This window comes from Falco punctatus (genome assembly GCF_963210335.1).
Source record: "Falco punctatus genome assembly, chromosome: 1".
NCBI classification, from domain to species: Eukaryota; Metazoa; Chordata; class Aves; order Falconiformes; family Falconidae; genus Falco; species Falco punctatus.
In genome coordinates, this window is record NC_137580.1 from 125,985,447 (window position 1) to 126,000,271 (window position 14,825).

The 14,825-nt window shown below is 54.7% G+C and overlaps 2 protein-coding genes across 3 annotated transcripts in view; one reads left to right on the plus strand and one right to left on the minus strand.

Moving 5' to 3' along the window:
- The window catches only part of SLC39A11 (solute carrier family 39 member 11), a 98,470-nt gene that overhangs the window by 11,603 nt on the left and 72,042 nt on the right, over window positions 1-14,825 (minus strand). For both annotated transcript variants that reach the window (XM_080387029.1, XM_080387030.1), the window contains exon 7: window positions 14,187-14,256. In XM_080387029.1, the coding sequence (XP_080243155.1) occupies window positions 14,187-14,256 (70 nt within the window). The remainder of the gene's footprint in view (window positions 1-14,186; window positions 14,257-14,825) is intronic.
- The window catches only part of SSTR2 (somatostatin receptor 2), a 99,093-nt gene continuing 87,366 nt past the window's right edge, over window positions 3,099-14,825 (plus strand). The window contains exon 1 of the mRNA XM_080387009.1: window positions 3,099-3,104. The gene's annotated coding sequence lies outside the window, so the exon portion shown is untranslated. The remainder of the gene's footprint in view (window positions 3,105-14,825) is intronic.

The window sequence follows — 14,825 nt, forward strand, 5'->3', positions numbered from 1 at the left end:
CGAGAGCTTGCACCTCATCAGAGCCGGCTCCCAGAGGTGATGTCTTGGACAGAAATTTCTCTGTTTTCCAGCAGAAACCCAGAGCATCCTCACCCAGCAGGCACCGAGGAGCTGCAGGCAGCACCTTCCAGCTCCAACCGTCACCAGGAGGCTTCAGTTAAGACCTACAAACCAGAAGCACCTATTTTTAAATACCTTAAGACGACCCTCACGTAAGCCCTTGTTAACTCTATTTTAAACAGTGTCAGGCTCCAGATAATTTAAATTTTACATATTCATATAGGCACGCCCATAAATAAAGCAAGATTTAATGACGCGGCTGCATTGATCTCATGTAGGGCTAGAGCTGGAGGGAGATACGGAACGTTGTGAAGGTTATTAAAATATTTTCTAAAAAATTAAACACACACAGAAGCTGGGTGGTCTAAAAGCAGGGCTGGGATTATGACCCAACTATAAAAATTCCTAATAATACCTGCCAATTAATGTTTATAGCTTCATGCAAAAATGTCAGCCCTCTCCTTTTTGTATCAATCTTCAAATTGTAAGCACATTTCACGCAGAAAATTATTTTACATGCCACGGAAATCTCAGTGCAAATAACACGCTGGCACGGGGGAATGGTTTATTTTTATGGGTATTTTTTAGGGTATTTTTTCACCTTGCCCTCTAGATCCAGGCAGCCACCGGCACACGGCCCCCATCGCTGATAGAAAACAAAAGCCTCGAGCAAGGCAGAGGAAGGAGGATGAGCGTGGTTAATAAAGACACTATTCTTCCTCCCTGCTAAAGGGTGAAAAGAACCTGAAGGGAATCAAAACTCAGCTATACGTAGAGGTAAATATATATGTATGTATTTCATGCATCCTCTCTCAGGCGCCTGCAGTGAGGCTGTGATGGAGCTCGGCATCCCCCTTGTCCCACCCGCCGCGGGCAGCTCACTGGCCACACAAGCAGAGCTCGCTGCCGCGGCAGGGCTGCATTGAGGGGCTCACCAAGGACTCCCATGTGCCCACATTTTCGCATCCTGATGGGGATCATTAGCTAAGAGCAAAATTAAAAGAACTGAAATGGTTTCTCCTCTTCCTTCTCCTGCAGCATCGCTGTTAAAGCATGCTGGGGGAGAGTGTGAAAGCACCAGAGCGGCTCCTTTATGCAGCCTGAAAACCTGGAACTAAACAATTTAGTAACAGCTGTAGCTATAAAAGGCCCTATTATCGCATCGTGTACAGTAACAATGTCTTCATTCAAATTGCTTCCCCTCCTTGGAGGGTTTATTTTTAAACCAGGCTGCTAAAGAGAGGAATAGGCCACTGGGGCTGCAAAGATGAACCTGGTGTTCAAAGCGAGCTTGGTTTGGCATTACCTTGATAAGATACACAGGGATAATGGATTTTTCTTTCTCTATTTTTTTTTTGCCCTCTTTATTTTATTTTAAGGTGAACAGGAACTGAACAGGTGCACTTTGCAGATCAAAGCTGGGCAGAAGAGGCCTTTGCAGGAAGGTCCCAGAGAACATTGATTGTCAGGTTTTGGCTTTTGGGTCCAGGGAGGGAACGGCACCCGCTGCTTCATCCCGTGGAAGTGGGGACCAGGTTGAAAGGCAGGTACCAGCTCACCTCCTCCTGACTAACCCATCCTCTGCAGCACCCGCTGTGACTGCCTGGCTGTCTGTCCTCCAGCCAGAGCATCACACACAGCCCAGGCTGCCACGGAGACCCCAGGACCGCTCCATGGTCCCCCCCTGCTCTGGGCAGCCTCCCCAGCCGCTCTCCTGTAAAACACCAAAGGATAACACAGACACCCAACAGGGCTGCAGTGAAACCCACGCATCACAGCACACTCGGCACCTCCTGCTTACGGGTGCTTGCAAACACAGAACCAAAGCCGCCTCCTCTTGCAGGACCACTGCAGGCTGCCGGGCCCTTGCAGCACCCAGCCGTAGCTCAGCCAGCACCCACTCGGTCGGCACAGCCGGGGAAAGCGTTGGGCAGCTCCCTGCGAAGCCCCCCAGGGGAGGTGAGAAGCCCAAGAGCTCCGTGTGGGAGCTGCTCCTGGCATTCCCTGTCCTTCAGGCTGTATCTGCAGGCGCAGTGACCACCACAGAAAGCAAGCAACTATTACACAGACTCCACAGAGCCAGATGTTGTTTGGAAGGCCAGCGATCTCTCCTAAGTATTACAAATCAACCAAAACCCCTCCTTGGTCTAGACACTTGAGTGAGGGATAAGGAGGAGTGAGAGAGAAGAGGAGGGGAGCCTCTTTATACAAATGGTGATGTAAACGCGAACAGCCAGCGAAGGATTCGCAGCCAGCAGCCCGGCTCCCAGCCAGGCTTTGGAGACCTCCCTGCTGACTTGGGAGGTCTTCTCCTCCTCCAAGCCAGGGCAATAAATAAAGGCTCAGCACCCATCCAGCCCCAGGAGCTGGGGCCCAGCGCAGGCTGGGCTCCCACGGGCTTTCAACCCCCCCATCTCAGACACAGGGTGGGCAAGTGAAGAACGAGCATTGCCACTGAACCTGCCATCACCCAAGTGGTGAAGGAGCCCCCGGCACACAGACACAAGCCACCGAGCCCAAGGGATTCTGCTCAGCCTGGCTCTGCCATGGGCTGCGCCACTTCGGGCAGGTTTCCCCTGCTGAGGCACTGACTGAGCGCCTTGAATTTTGGTTTGTGAATTTCAGGAAAGCACAGAGCACCTGTTTCCTCTAGCTGCTTTCCACCTCCTGCAGTTCGGCTGCTTCTGGAAGATTCTCCCCAGCTCCCTCACCCCCTGCCCAGCACCTCTGTGGGACTCAGCAGCCGTTGTGCAGCTCTGCTCTGCAATTCCTCCTTCGGCACCTCCACGTGCTCCGCAGCAGCATCACCAGCCGAGAGTGACCTCTGCCAGCCAGCTGCTGTGGAACGAGCAGCTGCCCTAGACACAGCCACGCAATGGGAAACCACCCGCGGGCAGCCAAGTGCCCATTTGCAAGACTCAAAAAGCAAAAAAAGCATCCTCCAAAAAGCTTCCCCCCTGCAGCGGTGCACGGGGACAGGGGGAACGGAGCCACGCTGACCTCCCCAGCCTGGCAGGAGGCAGGACCAGCCTCGCGGAGCCAAGGTAAACCATTCAGGCACGGTTTGCTGCCAAGAGCTACCGAGGAGCTGCTCTCCCGGCTGGAACCTTGCCTGACAGCAGCTGCTGATTTCAAATGGGTTCCCTTTGCCAGGGGGGCTCAGCACGGCTCCCCCGGCATCTGCTCAATGGCGGGACACAAGGGTCTTCCCACCACCGCCACATCACCCAGGGGACCTGAGGCACTGCAAGCAGGCAGGGGTCCTTGCTGGTGTCCACAGACCTGGGTTGCATCAGGGAAGTCTCTCCCCCAAATTTAAATTCACCCTGAACCCAGTCTCTAGCAACCCAGGTTGCTGTGACCAAGCCAAGCGACCACGTTTTCTGAGGACCAGCAAAATGTTTGTGCTCTGCTCCCCATCCAAAGAACAGAAAACAAGGTCTCTGCTCCCTGCCTGCCTCTCTCCACCTAAAGGACTGAGCAGCAAAGCACTGTAAGACCCCAGATTTAACTCCCCAGCACCGCACCAAAATGGGAAGCAGGTCTGTCTGCAGGAGAACAAATGTTTTTGTGGTGAGGAAAACATCTGGTAGCTTTGAAGGCAGCCCAATAAAAACACTGCAGGCCACACAGCTTTCCCACCACATTTTTTTTGGCCGTCCCGCAGACCTGGCCACGCAAGGTGACAGGAGCCATCGGTAGCTCTGGAGCTGCTTTGGGAGCGGCTGAACACGCTGTTGTGTTTGGTGTCACGCTGATTTCATTATTCACACAGCAATCATTTTTCTTGCATACAGGAGGAAGCCAAGACATCACTGTCAGTCTGGCTTCTGTCTGTCCACGGTTTAAGTTTGTTTCTCGAGGATAAGGAGCGGGAAGGGAGGCTACACCACTCCGCAGCCATCCTCCGTCCAGCCTTGTGCCAGGGGCTGCCCTGTGAGCTCTCACCTCTGCTGCAAACCAAGCGCATCAAGGCAGTCCTGCAGCATCTGCTACGGTTCAAACAGGAACGGGGGAACTCCATCCAAGACGACAGAAATGCTGGGGAAGGTCTTGGGAGGGGTAAGCACAGGCAGAGGCACTGCCTCATACTGCACAGCCCTACACACATCTTCGGGGAAGGGAGGAAGCGGTCTGAGCCCACCTCACCTTGCTTCCCAGGCACCGCTTCCTTTTCCTGATGGCCAAGAGCAGCTGTAATATCTGTTCCCAATAAAACCTGTTTTCTGACGGGCAAGGAGAGAATCACAAGGCTCTGGCAGGAGGAGCACACGCGCACCAGCAACGCTGCTGCGGCAAGGCGAGCGCGCAGCATCTGTTTCCTCACAGCCAAACCGCAGTCCCGGCTCTCCCGGCAACTGATGGTGAAGAGGGCTTTCCAAACATCCATGCGGCCTCATTTCACCTGGCACCGAGACCCTCTTCTGCCTAAATGGTGCGTTTCTTCTCTTAAAGCCAATCTGCACGTTTGCACACAGTGGCTGGGACACCTGCCCCTGAGGCTTCTCCTGGGAAGGCGCTGTCGCCGCTGGCAGGACCCTCCTCTCCATCTCTTCAGCCAGCGCTGATGAGGTTCGTGAGCCACGATGAGGAAAGCAGAAGCTAAGAAGCCACAATCCTGTTTCATGGCTCACCAAACCCTGCCAGACCACCTTCTTCTTTTCTCCTCCCAAGCACCAGTGACGGTGAAAACACACCACGGAACCATCTCCACCATTCACAAAAGCAAACCCTCGAGAAACCTACCCTGCTCGGTAACTCTCAGTAATAAACACCTACCTTCAGGAGCAACTAACTAAAAACAGTTTTGTTTTGCAACCAGCGGCAGTGCTGGGCTGTGTTCTGCACCCTGGACAGGAGCAGGATTTGTCCGGGATCCCAGGGAAATGTGGAAATCCCTGTGCAGCCCCCCCTCATCCGCCATCCGTAGGTGGGGGTTTCTATTAGGTGTTTCTGTGCACAGCCTTGATCTGATTAAGAGGTCGGGATTTGACCCCACAATTTGATCCCACCCCAGCAACCTCTTTATTAGCTCCACTGTGGATCTATTCATAAGCGAGACTGAGATTGCATGTGTGAGAACGAGAGAAAAACCCAGTGTGTCTTCTACTGTCTCTCAGACCACAATGATTTCCATTCATTCAAAGAAAACACAGTATAAAATTTTTGCCTGGTTTCAATCTCCGTACATTAATCAAACTTGCCCCCCCCCCCCCCCCCCCCCCAGCCTGAGAGACACAGCGTGGGAGGCACAGGCTGTCCCATGAAATAATATTTTCCAAGCCATAGTCAAAGTCTGCCTGTCAACTCGAAGCCTCTTTTCTGTCTGTTTTACCAAAGCTGGACAGGAAACAATCTGTGGGCACAACAGATCAAAACAAGGCCAGCATTCCCAGCAAAAGGGCTGATGAATGGGAACCATTGTGCTGCGGTGGAGGAAACACCACCAACATCATCGGGGGGGCGCAGGGAATAAAAAAATATATCTGTTTACATCACTTCCACACTCACACCCGCTCTCCAGCTGCCCTAAATAGCAGCTTTCATTCAGGAGATAGCTGGGGCAGGTGGGATGCTGGTGGAAGCTCCGGTGCCACGATGTGATGGTCTGTCGGCACCAAAAGCACTTTGCAAGCTGAGCTGTGCCGGGGAAGGGCAAGCCCAAGTTAAACATGACACCCACAAAACCATGCACTTTTCCCCTTCCTTCCATCCACGGTGAGCAGGGCTCAGCCCGTAGGCAAAACATCACCTGCAGCTTGCAGAAGAGCATGCAACAAGCTCTTCGGTGGGATTTGGGCGGTGCGGAAGGGGAGAAGCAATCCACCCCTGCCCCGAGGAGCTCAGGGTTTCGGTGAGAAAAGCTTGTCGGGTGCAGGTCCACCTTCCCAGGAGGGTCCCAGCCCTGGCAGTGCTGTGCCCAGGAAAAGAGGGTGCTGAGGGGGTGACACCCACAGCAGGGAGACATCTCTGCTTGAGTGCCGAGGGGTTCCCTCACCCTCCGACTGCTACAGCTGCTAAAGGGGATCCCTGTGAACCCCGAAAATGGCTGCCCAGCCACGCAGGGAAAGCTGCCATCGTCACCATGAACAAAGCCCCCGCCGACTCCCTCTGCTTCAAACCAGAGGCAGCAACCAACACGCTGCAGCCCCCCACCCCTAAACATACTCACCTTCATCCTAAGGCAAAGGTTCGCCAAAAATTTTTAACCTGAATTATTTGCACCCGTGGTATCCTATGAGGACTCGGTACCCAGGCCACCCATGGCTTAACAAAACATTTCACTTTATTTTTTCAAACTTTTAGTCCTTGATATATATCATCTGCTCAAAGTAATTTACAGCATTTAACTCGATATTGTTTCCACTTCTTTGAGCGTTCTCCCGCATCTGGAAGCGCGGCTCTGCTAGGCGGCTTGCCAGCCAAAACGCCGCATTTGGGAGTCCCGTTAGCCCCAGACGTGCCAGAACAGGCCGATAGGAACATGGATGTTACCACCTAGTGTCAGATGGGAGAGGAGCAGCAGCCAGGGATGGGGACAGGGATGGATGGGGACAGCACGGCGGTGGCCCTCGCTCTGCAGAAACCACCGGTGCTGGACCTTGGACACCTCGGCTTTCCTGGCCATCAGCAGCGACGGGAGCTTTCTACCCTTGTAACAGGGATGGATCTAAAAATAAAAATGCGCTATACACTTTTGAAGGGGAAGAGTGCAGAAAAAGTCCATCTGTGTTTTATTCTCTCTTTTCAGTTCAAGCCAGATTTGCTGGTATTTCTTGCCTGCAGCCAGCCAAGTTATTCACTGTAACAGTCAGGTCCACACAGTCCTTATTCAGCTCTTGTTTTTGATGGAAGAAGAAGAGAGGCAGCTCTGCCCATCCGTGCCAGGAGCATGGGGAAGGTGTCCGGAGCAGCCAGCAACAAAAATGCAGAACATAACAGGTATGTAGGGACAGGGCACCAGGCTCAGCTGTTCAAACCATCACACAGGCAGATATTTAGGGAACCAAGCACAGCAAACGTTCACCGAAGGAGATAATGCTTTTTCAGACCAGGCAGGAGTCACCCGTGGCCTCAGCACAGTCTGCCCAGCACATGGCACGGCAAAGCCGAAAGGCTGCGGGTGCACCCACGTGGGCAGGAGCTCCGGCCCCAGGCTGGGGATGGCTCATGGCACTGGCTGAAATTAAAATTAAATGATCCCTCTGTCAAACTTAGACCTCACTGATTACCCAGGACCTGACTGAAAATGCTACCGCAGTTGAAAAAAATTTTTTTTTTTTTTGATATTTTATTTTCTGGCACATACTGTCCCTTGTGACCGGACTTAGCCTCGGGCGGTGACAAAGGCTGCTTTCTTACAGAGTTAACGCTGCAGCACACCGTGGCCCCGCAGCTCCTGCTCTGTGTCACATGAGAACAGACAACAGCTCCAGCCCTCAGGGACCCAACATTCCCCCAGGACCCCCATCCTTTGAGGATGCTCTGTCCCTGCCTGGGGCTGCTGCCAGGCACCGGAGCTCACGTACCCTCTGTCCCACGATGGGGAGGAAGCCTGAACCAAACTGCCAAGGGCCATAAGACAGACAGTGAGGGCCAGGGAGCTGGAGGGGGGGGAGAAGGGAGGGCACCCAGGCAAAGAGTGCAGTTTGCAACACATGCTTACAAAAATCCTAGCAAAAAGTGCACTGGCAATCCTGGTTCCAGCACTTCCCAGGAGCTACAGGCTTGATTTTTCCAGCCTCGGTAATAAACTACCAAATTTTTAAGATTATACCCACAAGCGATGTTAAAATAATACTGAAGCCACGAGATAAAACACTTGGAGATTACACCGACGCAGCCACCGCATGCTACACGTAACACAGAGCCTGGGGGCAGAGCCCCCACGCACCCGCACTCAAGGAGGAACTGGCACACAGAGATTATTTCCACTGGAAGAGCATCCCTAGCGCACAGGGTTCACATCCCAGCTGGAAAGCAGCTCGGCCAGGGGAAAACCGTGACTATCAGCCGGTGAATCGCCTGTTGCCTGTGCTGCCAGCTGGTGACGCAGTGAATATCCTATCTGCTGGAAATACAGCGCTGTGGTTCCTTACAGAGGAGCACATTGGCCAGAGAGGGGTTGCCAGTGAAGATCCAGACAGTTCAAAGTTAACCGTGCAACAGGTTCCCTTCTCCTCCCCAAATCAGCCAGCCAAGGAAGCTGTCCAGGTCCAGGCACCGCTCACCACACAGACGGGACCAGCCGCAGAAACTGTCCCGCTTTCACCGCTCACCCCCGTCTCTCCCCGCTGCTGGACATCAGATGTCCAGCAGCAAAGCCCTCGCCCTCCGTCCGCCTCCCCAGGGAAGTGGCTCCATACCTTAAAGACATTCCCAAATCCTTCTCCTGTTACAAGCAAAACTGCTGGCACAGGCTTTTTACAGGAGTTTTCTCTTCGCTCTGTGGTGTAACACAGGTACGTCCAGGAGTTCCTGCAATCCTGACCAAGGAAATTAATTTTACGGTGAATTTCTCTTTGACAGAAAAAAATTCGCAGGCAGAAGCAACACCATAAGAAAACAGATTTGACTTGTGTGTGCTTGCATACAGCACAATTACAAGCTGCCTCCTGCTTTCAGAAAGCAAAAAGCACACAGAGGATTTCTAAGGGGCGAAAAGCCAAACCAGGCTCCCACATCCCTGCTCTCCCTCTCCCCAGGACCCCCCTTCTGCTCCCCTCAAACCCTGTCACCACACCAAGGCAATGGCATGATGCCGGGTGGGATGGGGAGGGGGATGACCAGCCGCTCATGCTGATTCTCAAAGGAAGAGCCTCTGATGGGGCAGGGGGGAAAGAAAAAAGAGAGATGCCCACAGACCCTACCCCCCTGCTCTGCTCTTGTGGTTCCAGCCAAGGCAGGAGCTCTCACCGTGTGGGCATGGGATGCAGGAGTGAAGATGCAGGCTCCTGGGTGCCAAGGCAGCAGCATGGAGGCAGGTCCCAAGGGGACGGTTGTGGTCTAGAGGGGACAGTGGAGTGGGCATGTGGGATCTTCTCCCTGCCAGCCCCGGCCCCCACCTCGCAGCTTCCCAGCATCGCAGGCATAACCCCCCACGGGATGAGGGGCTCAGGGTCACCCCAGGGTTCACTGGTGGGTGCTTGTGTCCTCTAAAAGACACAGCAGGGACCTGGAGAGAGGAAGACCACCCTGACACACGGCACTGGCCCTGCACCGCAGCCCTGGGGATGGAGACGTGCAGAGCGTGGCCAGCAGCAGGGGCCTGCCCCGGCCCCTCTTCTTCCCACACACAGCCCCCCCAGGGAGGCCACTGCCAAAGCACACCAGCGCTGGACAGCCCTGCCCGCACCCCTGCCTGCACCTCTGCCCACTCTGCACCGGCAGAGCCGCCGAGGGACAGGCAAATTCAGCCCGTCCTGGTCTCACCAGCAGCAGCTCCATCTGGTTCCTGTTAAATCAGCCACACAAGGTGGAGAGGGTTTCCTACCCCCACACTACGGTGTGCAAAGAGGGGGAGGTAAAACAGCTTTTTTAAGACATGGCTGCCCTTCTCTTTACCTTCCTGCCTGGAAGGCAGCCAGGAGCGGCTCATGCTCACATCTGGAGGGGACCTTCCCCTCCCAGGCTCGCTGCACGCCCCGCACCGGGCACCGCTCCTCTGCGCAGGCATCGCCCCTCCACCCCGGGCACGCACTCGCTCTGGGTCTCGCTCCCCTTCTGGCACTGCAGCAGCTTTGTCCTGAGCCACTATTGCCAGCCCATGGGACTTTCTGATGTTGTTATCCTTGTGAGGAACTGGGCAAGCAAACCTCAGTCCTGCAGCAGGGAGGGAGGGATGCTCCTGCCTGAGAAAGAGCAGCGGCTCAGCCCCCCAGGGGAAACACCCCAAAAGCAGACTTTAGGCCACCCTAAGCCCTGTCTAAACTGCCATAAAACCTACATCACCCTTCCAGAAAAGGCTTGAGTGTGCTGCCCAGCCAAAGGAGCACTGATATCCACCCATGCACAAAAGCAAAGATCCAGCCCCACCGCTGAGACCCACCTTCCTCTGGCACGGGACCGCGTTTCGCTCACCTCCCCTAACAGGCCACATAAAGCGGGTTCCCCCCATGCTGCAACCAGAAATGAAACAGCTCGCAAGGCGAGGGGCTGTAATCCAAGGGCGAGCCCTGGCACCGGCGGAGAGGAGCTGCGGAGCAGCCAGATCGCAGGAACGGAGCCTGCACACCCGGTGGCAGCAAAGAAACGCGGACGAGTGCGGGCAGGGGCCTGGCAGGCAGCACCGGGATGCTCCGGGAGATGGGGTGGATGGAGAAGCCCAGAGGGACGGGTCCTGCAAGCACAGAGGTAAAGGGCAGGACTCCACCAGAGCCAAGAGCCCAGGGAGTGGCAGAGGTGACACCAGCACATGCAAAGCACCAGGTGTTTTAAAACGTGAGAATTCCACCCTGCTTCCTAATCACCTTTTTTTGGTTTTTAACCAAACCCCGAAGTGTCCCCTAGACTCGGACCATCAGCTGTGGATCTATGCCTGCACTGCTCTGCTTACACCGCCCATGCCGGTGCTCCCCAGCCACCGTGGCTCCCAGCCAGCTCCATCTCTGCCGCACACCTGGCCCCACTCGGCTTTAAAACCTGAAATTGGTCCCTCGGCACGTTCAGCCAGCGCTGAGCTGGACCAGCACATCCCCTAGCGCAGAGCCAGGGCAGAAGCCCCACAGCATCCCTCCTGCTGCAGGCAGGCAGGGCCGGGAAACCTTCCAACCACCGGCACAGGGGGAAAGCCCTCCGCCTAGGAAAACCCTTGCGGGATCCTGCAAGGTATCCGGAACAGGGTGTTAGCCCTCCTCCAGGCAAAGCTGGGGAGCATTGCTGTCTTACAGGAAAAAAGCAAAGCACTTGGGGCTGTGCCGGCCAGCCGGGGCAGGCAGGGACCCTGCTGCAGCACCCACCCTGCAGCTGCTGCGTGCGCGGGGGCTCTCCTGGAGAGCTGGCTCAACCGCAAAGCGGCCCAGAGCAGCGCCCGGCCGCTCGCAATGCCCGGCGTCACTGCTGCAGCACCGCTGCGCTTTGCAGGGCACCTGGTGCTCTCCCTTTCTTCCTAATTGTCTCTTTGCAACCACACCACGGACTTGCAAAGCCTGTGGCTCTGAGAACAGCCCCTCAGGATGCAGCACTACCATGTCTCACCAGGGCCCCACAGCGAGCTGGAATGAATTCGGGCTCTCTGCCAAGACTTCACCCCTCTGGGAGCAATGCAATCGGGCAGCGCTCCCCCAGGCCAGCCAGCATCCATTCGTCGAGCACAAGTCAGCGAGGAAGGTCCTCTGGTTAGCGTGGGCAAGTCACAGCCAACCCCGAGACATCTACCAGCCATCGGAAACATCCCCAGGCATCTGCAGCTTTTGCTCGGGCTCCAGGAGCGTCGGAGCATTCATAAATACTTTTGCACGATTTAAGGTTTGGAAATAAGCCTTCCTGCGAGGCAGCTCACCCCGGCTCCAGCTCAGCTCGGTGCTAACGCAGTTAGTCATGCCCAGGGGGAAGCAGAATCAGAATGGAGAAGGTAAACAGAGTCACGCAGCCGTTTCATTAAAACACTATTTCAAAATAATGGACAAGAGGGGAGGATCCCAACTGTCGTGTCCGCTAAGAGCTGAGATTGGCCAAGGAGCAATTTCCCCTTCAGATGTGTCAAGAGTTAGCTATTTCTCACATTAGCTCACATCAAGTATCATTCCACTGCTATTTTCCAAGCCTACATAACGCAAATTAGCCACCTAAAATTTTATTCTTGGATATTTCCAAATAGCTTCACAGTGGAGTGGCTACACCGAGCAATTTTTCGGGCCGCCCGCAGATGACAGTGACAGACAGATTGATGGCAATGAAGTTATTTTGTCTCCTTTTGCAGCTGACTAAATTTGCATTGGTATTTTCATGGTACAGACTCCACCTTTCATCTAACATGATTAATGCTGTTGTAAATACAGAGAAAGAACCAGCTGCTTCTGGCTTCTTAGCTTCTACTGAGCAGCTGATAAAAAAAAAAGTCCTTTTGTTCAAGCATCTCTAGAGCCTCTGCAGACTTTATGAAGAGCCTTTTATTTCAAAAGGTTAGAGAAGCGTAGTGTCTAGAGCCGGTATATCCTACTTTTCTCACCACAGATCTGGACGGCATCTGCTGCCGTGGAAATGCCTGGGGCAGCGCACCCAGTGCCAGCCCGCGCTGTGAGGATGAGCCCCCCATCAGCCAGGGATGGAACAGGGCATCGGGTACAGATGGTTTTGCTCGTGTCTTTGCAAGGTCCCTTTGAGCACAGCTTGTGCCCAGCCAGAGAAGGGGCTGGATAGCCTGGAGGGCTCCAAAACCAGCCCCGAGGGCCCCCACAGATCCTCTGGCAGGAACAAGGTGGCTGAGACATCACAGTACTTTCATCCACGAGCCGTAAGGGCTGGGCAGGTTATTCACGGACCAAACGCGCTGCGAGTCCCCAGACCACGTAAACCACAGTGTGGGTCTGGGAAACAAAGGCATAGAGGAGGCGGCGTACCACGAGCCCCGGGAGTCTAATTCAAACAGAAAAAGAAAAGCTTTTGGTATCGACACATGGAGGAGCCCGGCAGCAGGATGCCGTTTGCGAGCCAGCCACCAAGAGGTGCAAGCAGCTCTTCCAGCTTCACACCAGATTTCTTTCTCTCTCCCATTTCTTTAGCAGTGCCCCCAGTCAGCCCAGTTTTGGCTCTGACACGGGCAGCTGGGCATGGGGAGGCGGCAGGGCTCTCCCTGCCATCACCCACTCCCATGCCCAGGTTTTGCTCCGCTTGGTGTGAAAATGCACCCAAAGCCCAACCCCGTGCTCCAAGCAGTTTGGAGGAGCTGGATTAACACCCCCCCACCGTGCCCACACCAGTCCCAGAGAGAAGCACAAAAGGGTTTGCCTGATAGCACGGGGGTAACGCTGGCACTGCTGAAAACGGAGCTGGGCAAGAGCGGCTGCTGGCAAGGCTGGAGCAGGCGAGCAGGGATGCCGGGAGCAGGGATGCCTGAGAGATGATTGATGATTGAGACGATTGAGAGCCTTTTTTGCCACCAATTACAGAGTCCAGTGGCCCTGCTTGGCAGGAATGGAAAACAAAGCCACCACACACTTTCCAACAGCTCCAGCAGCTGCTCCTACCTGTTGGGGATGCTACTTCATGGAAAATCTCAGCATGGAGAGCGGGGAACCTGTGCTGGGGAGCCTGCCTGCTCCACAGGGAGCAAAGCCATGACTGCTCCCAGCTCAGCAGTGACAGAATAAGGATGAGAAGCTGATGGCATCTTTGCAGGGAGCCACGGAGACACTGGGCAGGGGCACTGGGGAGAGGAGGGTGTCCCAGCTCCTGCGAGCCTCTGCCACTCGCAATCACCTTTAAACTCTTGCTGCTGGCCCCCAGGAAAGGGATTTGCTCAGGCTAAGATGTCACTCTACCTCATCCAGATTTACATGTCTCTAGCTTTCAGTCTTATCTTCAGGGGTTTTTCTCCCCTTCCTCCAAAGTTCCCCAGGGGTGAAGCTCCCCATACAGAAACAGCTACCAGTGTTCGGCTAAGCCGGCAGCATCACCAGGGATGTTTACTGGAGATAAGGGAGAGGGGAAAAAGAAAACCCAGCGTGATGCACGCAAACCCCTTGGCAGTGAGCAGCACAGTGCCTCCTGATGCAGCCCAGCACCCCCCAAACCCCCGGAGGGACGCGGGCTGTACACACCTCTGCAGACCCAAGGTCCCCCAGCAGCACCCCGCAGTGATGCCCACACATGCTGCCCCCCTCCACCAGCCACCCCAGCTCCACTGATCTGCCCAGCGAGGCAGAAACGGAACCATTGCAGAAACCAGGCATCGATGCCAGAAACCTTTTTACACGTCTAACAAGCACAACCACTAGGAAAATGCAACAACACTAGGAATTTCTTCTGCTCCCTCTGCCCACGCTTGTGCTTCCAGACAAGTTTCAGCCAATGCATCTCCAACCACCCCAGCATAGAAGCAACGTGGGACAGACAGACAACCTCCAAGAGGCAAAGGCACGCACAAAACCTGATGCACGCAGGGCAGAAACGGCGTTGTGGCTTACCTGGCACTGTGGAAGGTCGCAGATGTGGATTTTCCAATAGCCCCGAATCCAACTCCCACTGCCAGACCCTCTGAAACAGGAAGGAAAAAAACAGTAAGGTCAAACCCTGCAAAAGCCCTGAGACCATCCCTCCTCCTCCTGCATTTCAGTGGAGCAAAGACTGATGTGAGCAGGACGCCAGGCCAGGTGGTCACCCTTCTCGTTTTAACCTAAGCACATTTAATCTGAGCCCTAAAGCAAGACCCTGCCACACTGCCCGGGGTGCTTCCCCACTGTGAACCCAAACCAGCAGCTTCTCGGGAAGCCAACACAGGGAGGAGAGGTTTCTGTATTTATGAGTGCACTGAAGGGGAAAAGATCACAATTCCCACCAGCTGAAATGCTTTTTTAATAAGGAGCACAGCAGTGCAAACCACCAATGTCTGTTTAGAAAGATTCAGGCTCAGCAAACCTCTCTGCAGAGAGGTGTCTCTGCAAGGTGCAGATGGATCAGTGCCCCAGGGAACCGCAGAAGAACCAAACACCAACTTCTCCCATAAAGTCTCTGGGACCAGGCTCCCGGCAATGCCACCTCCCCAGTTTCTGGTCTCCCTGTGCCCAAATACCAGCACAATGCCTGTACAGACAGTCTCCAAAGCA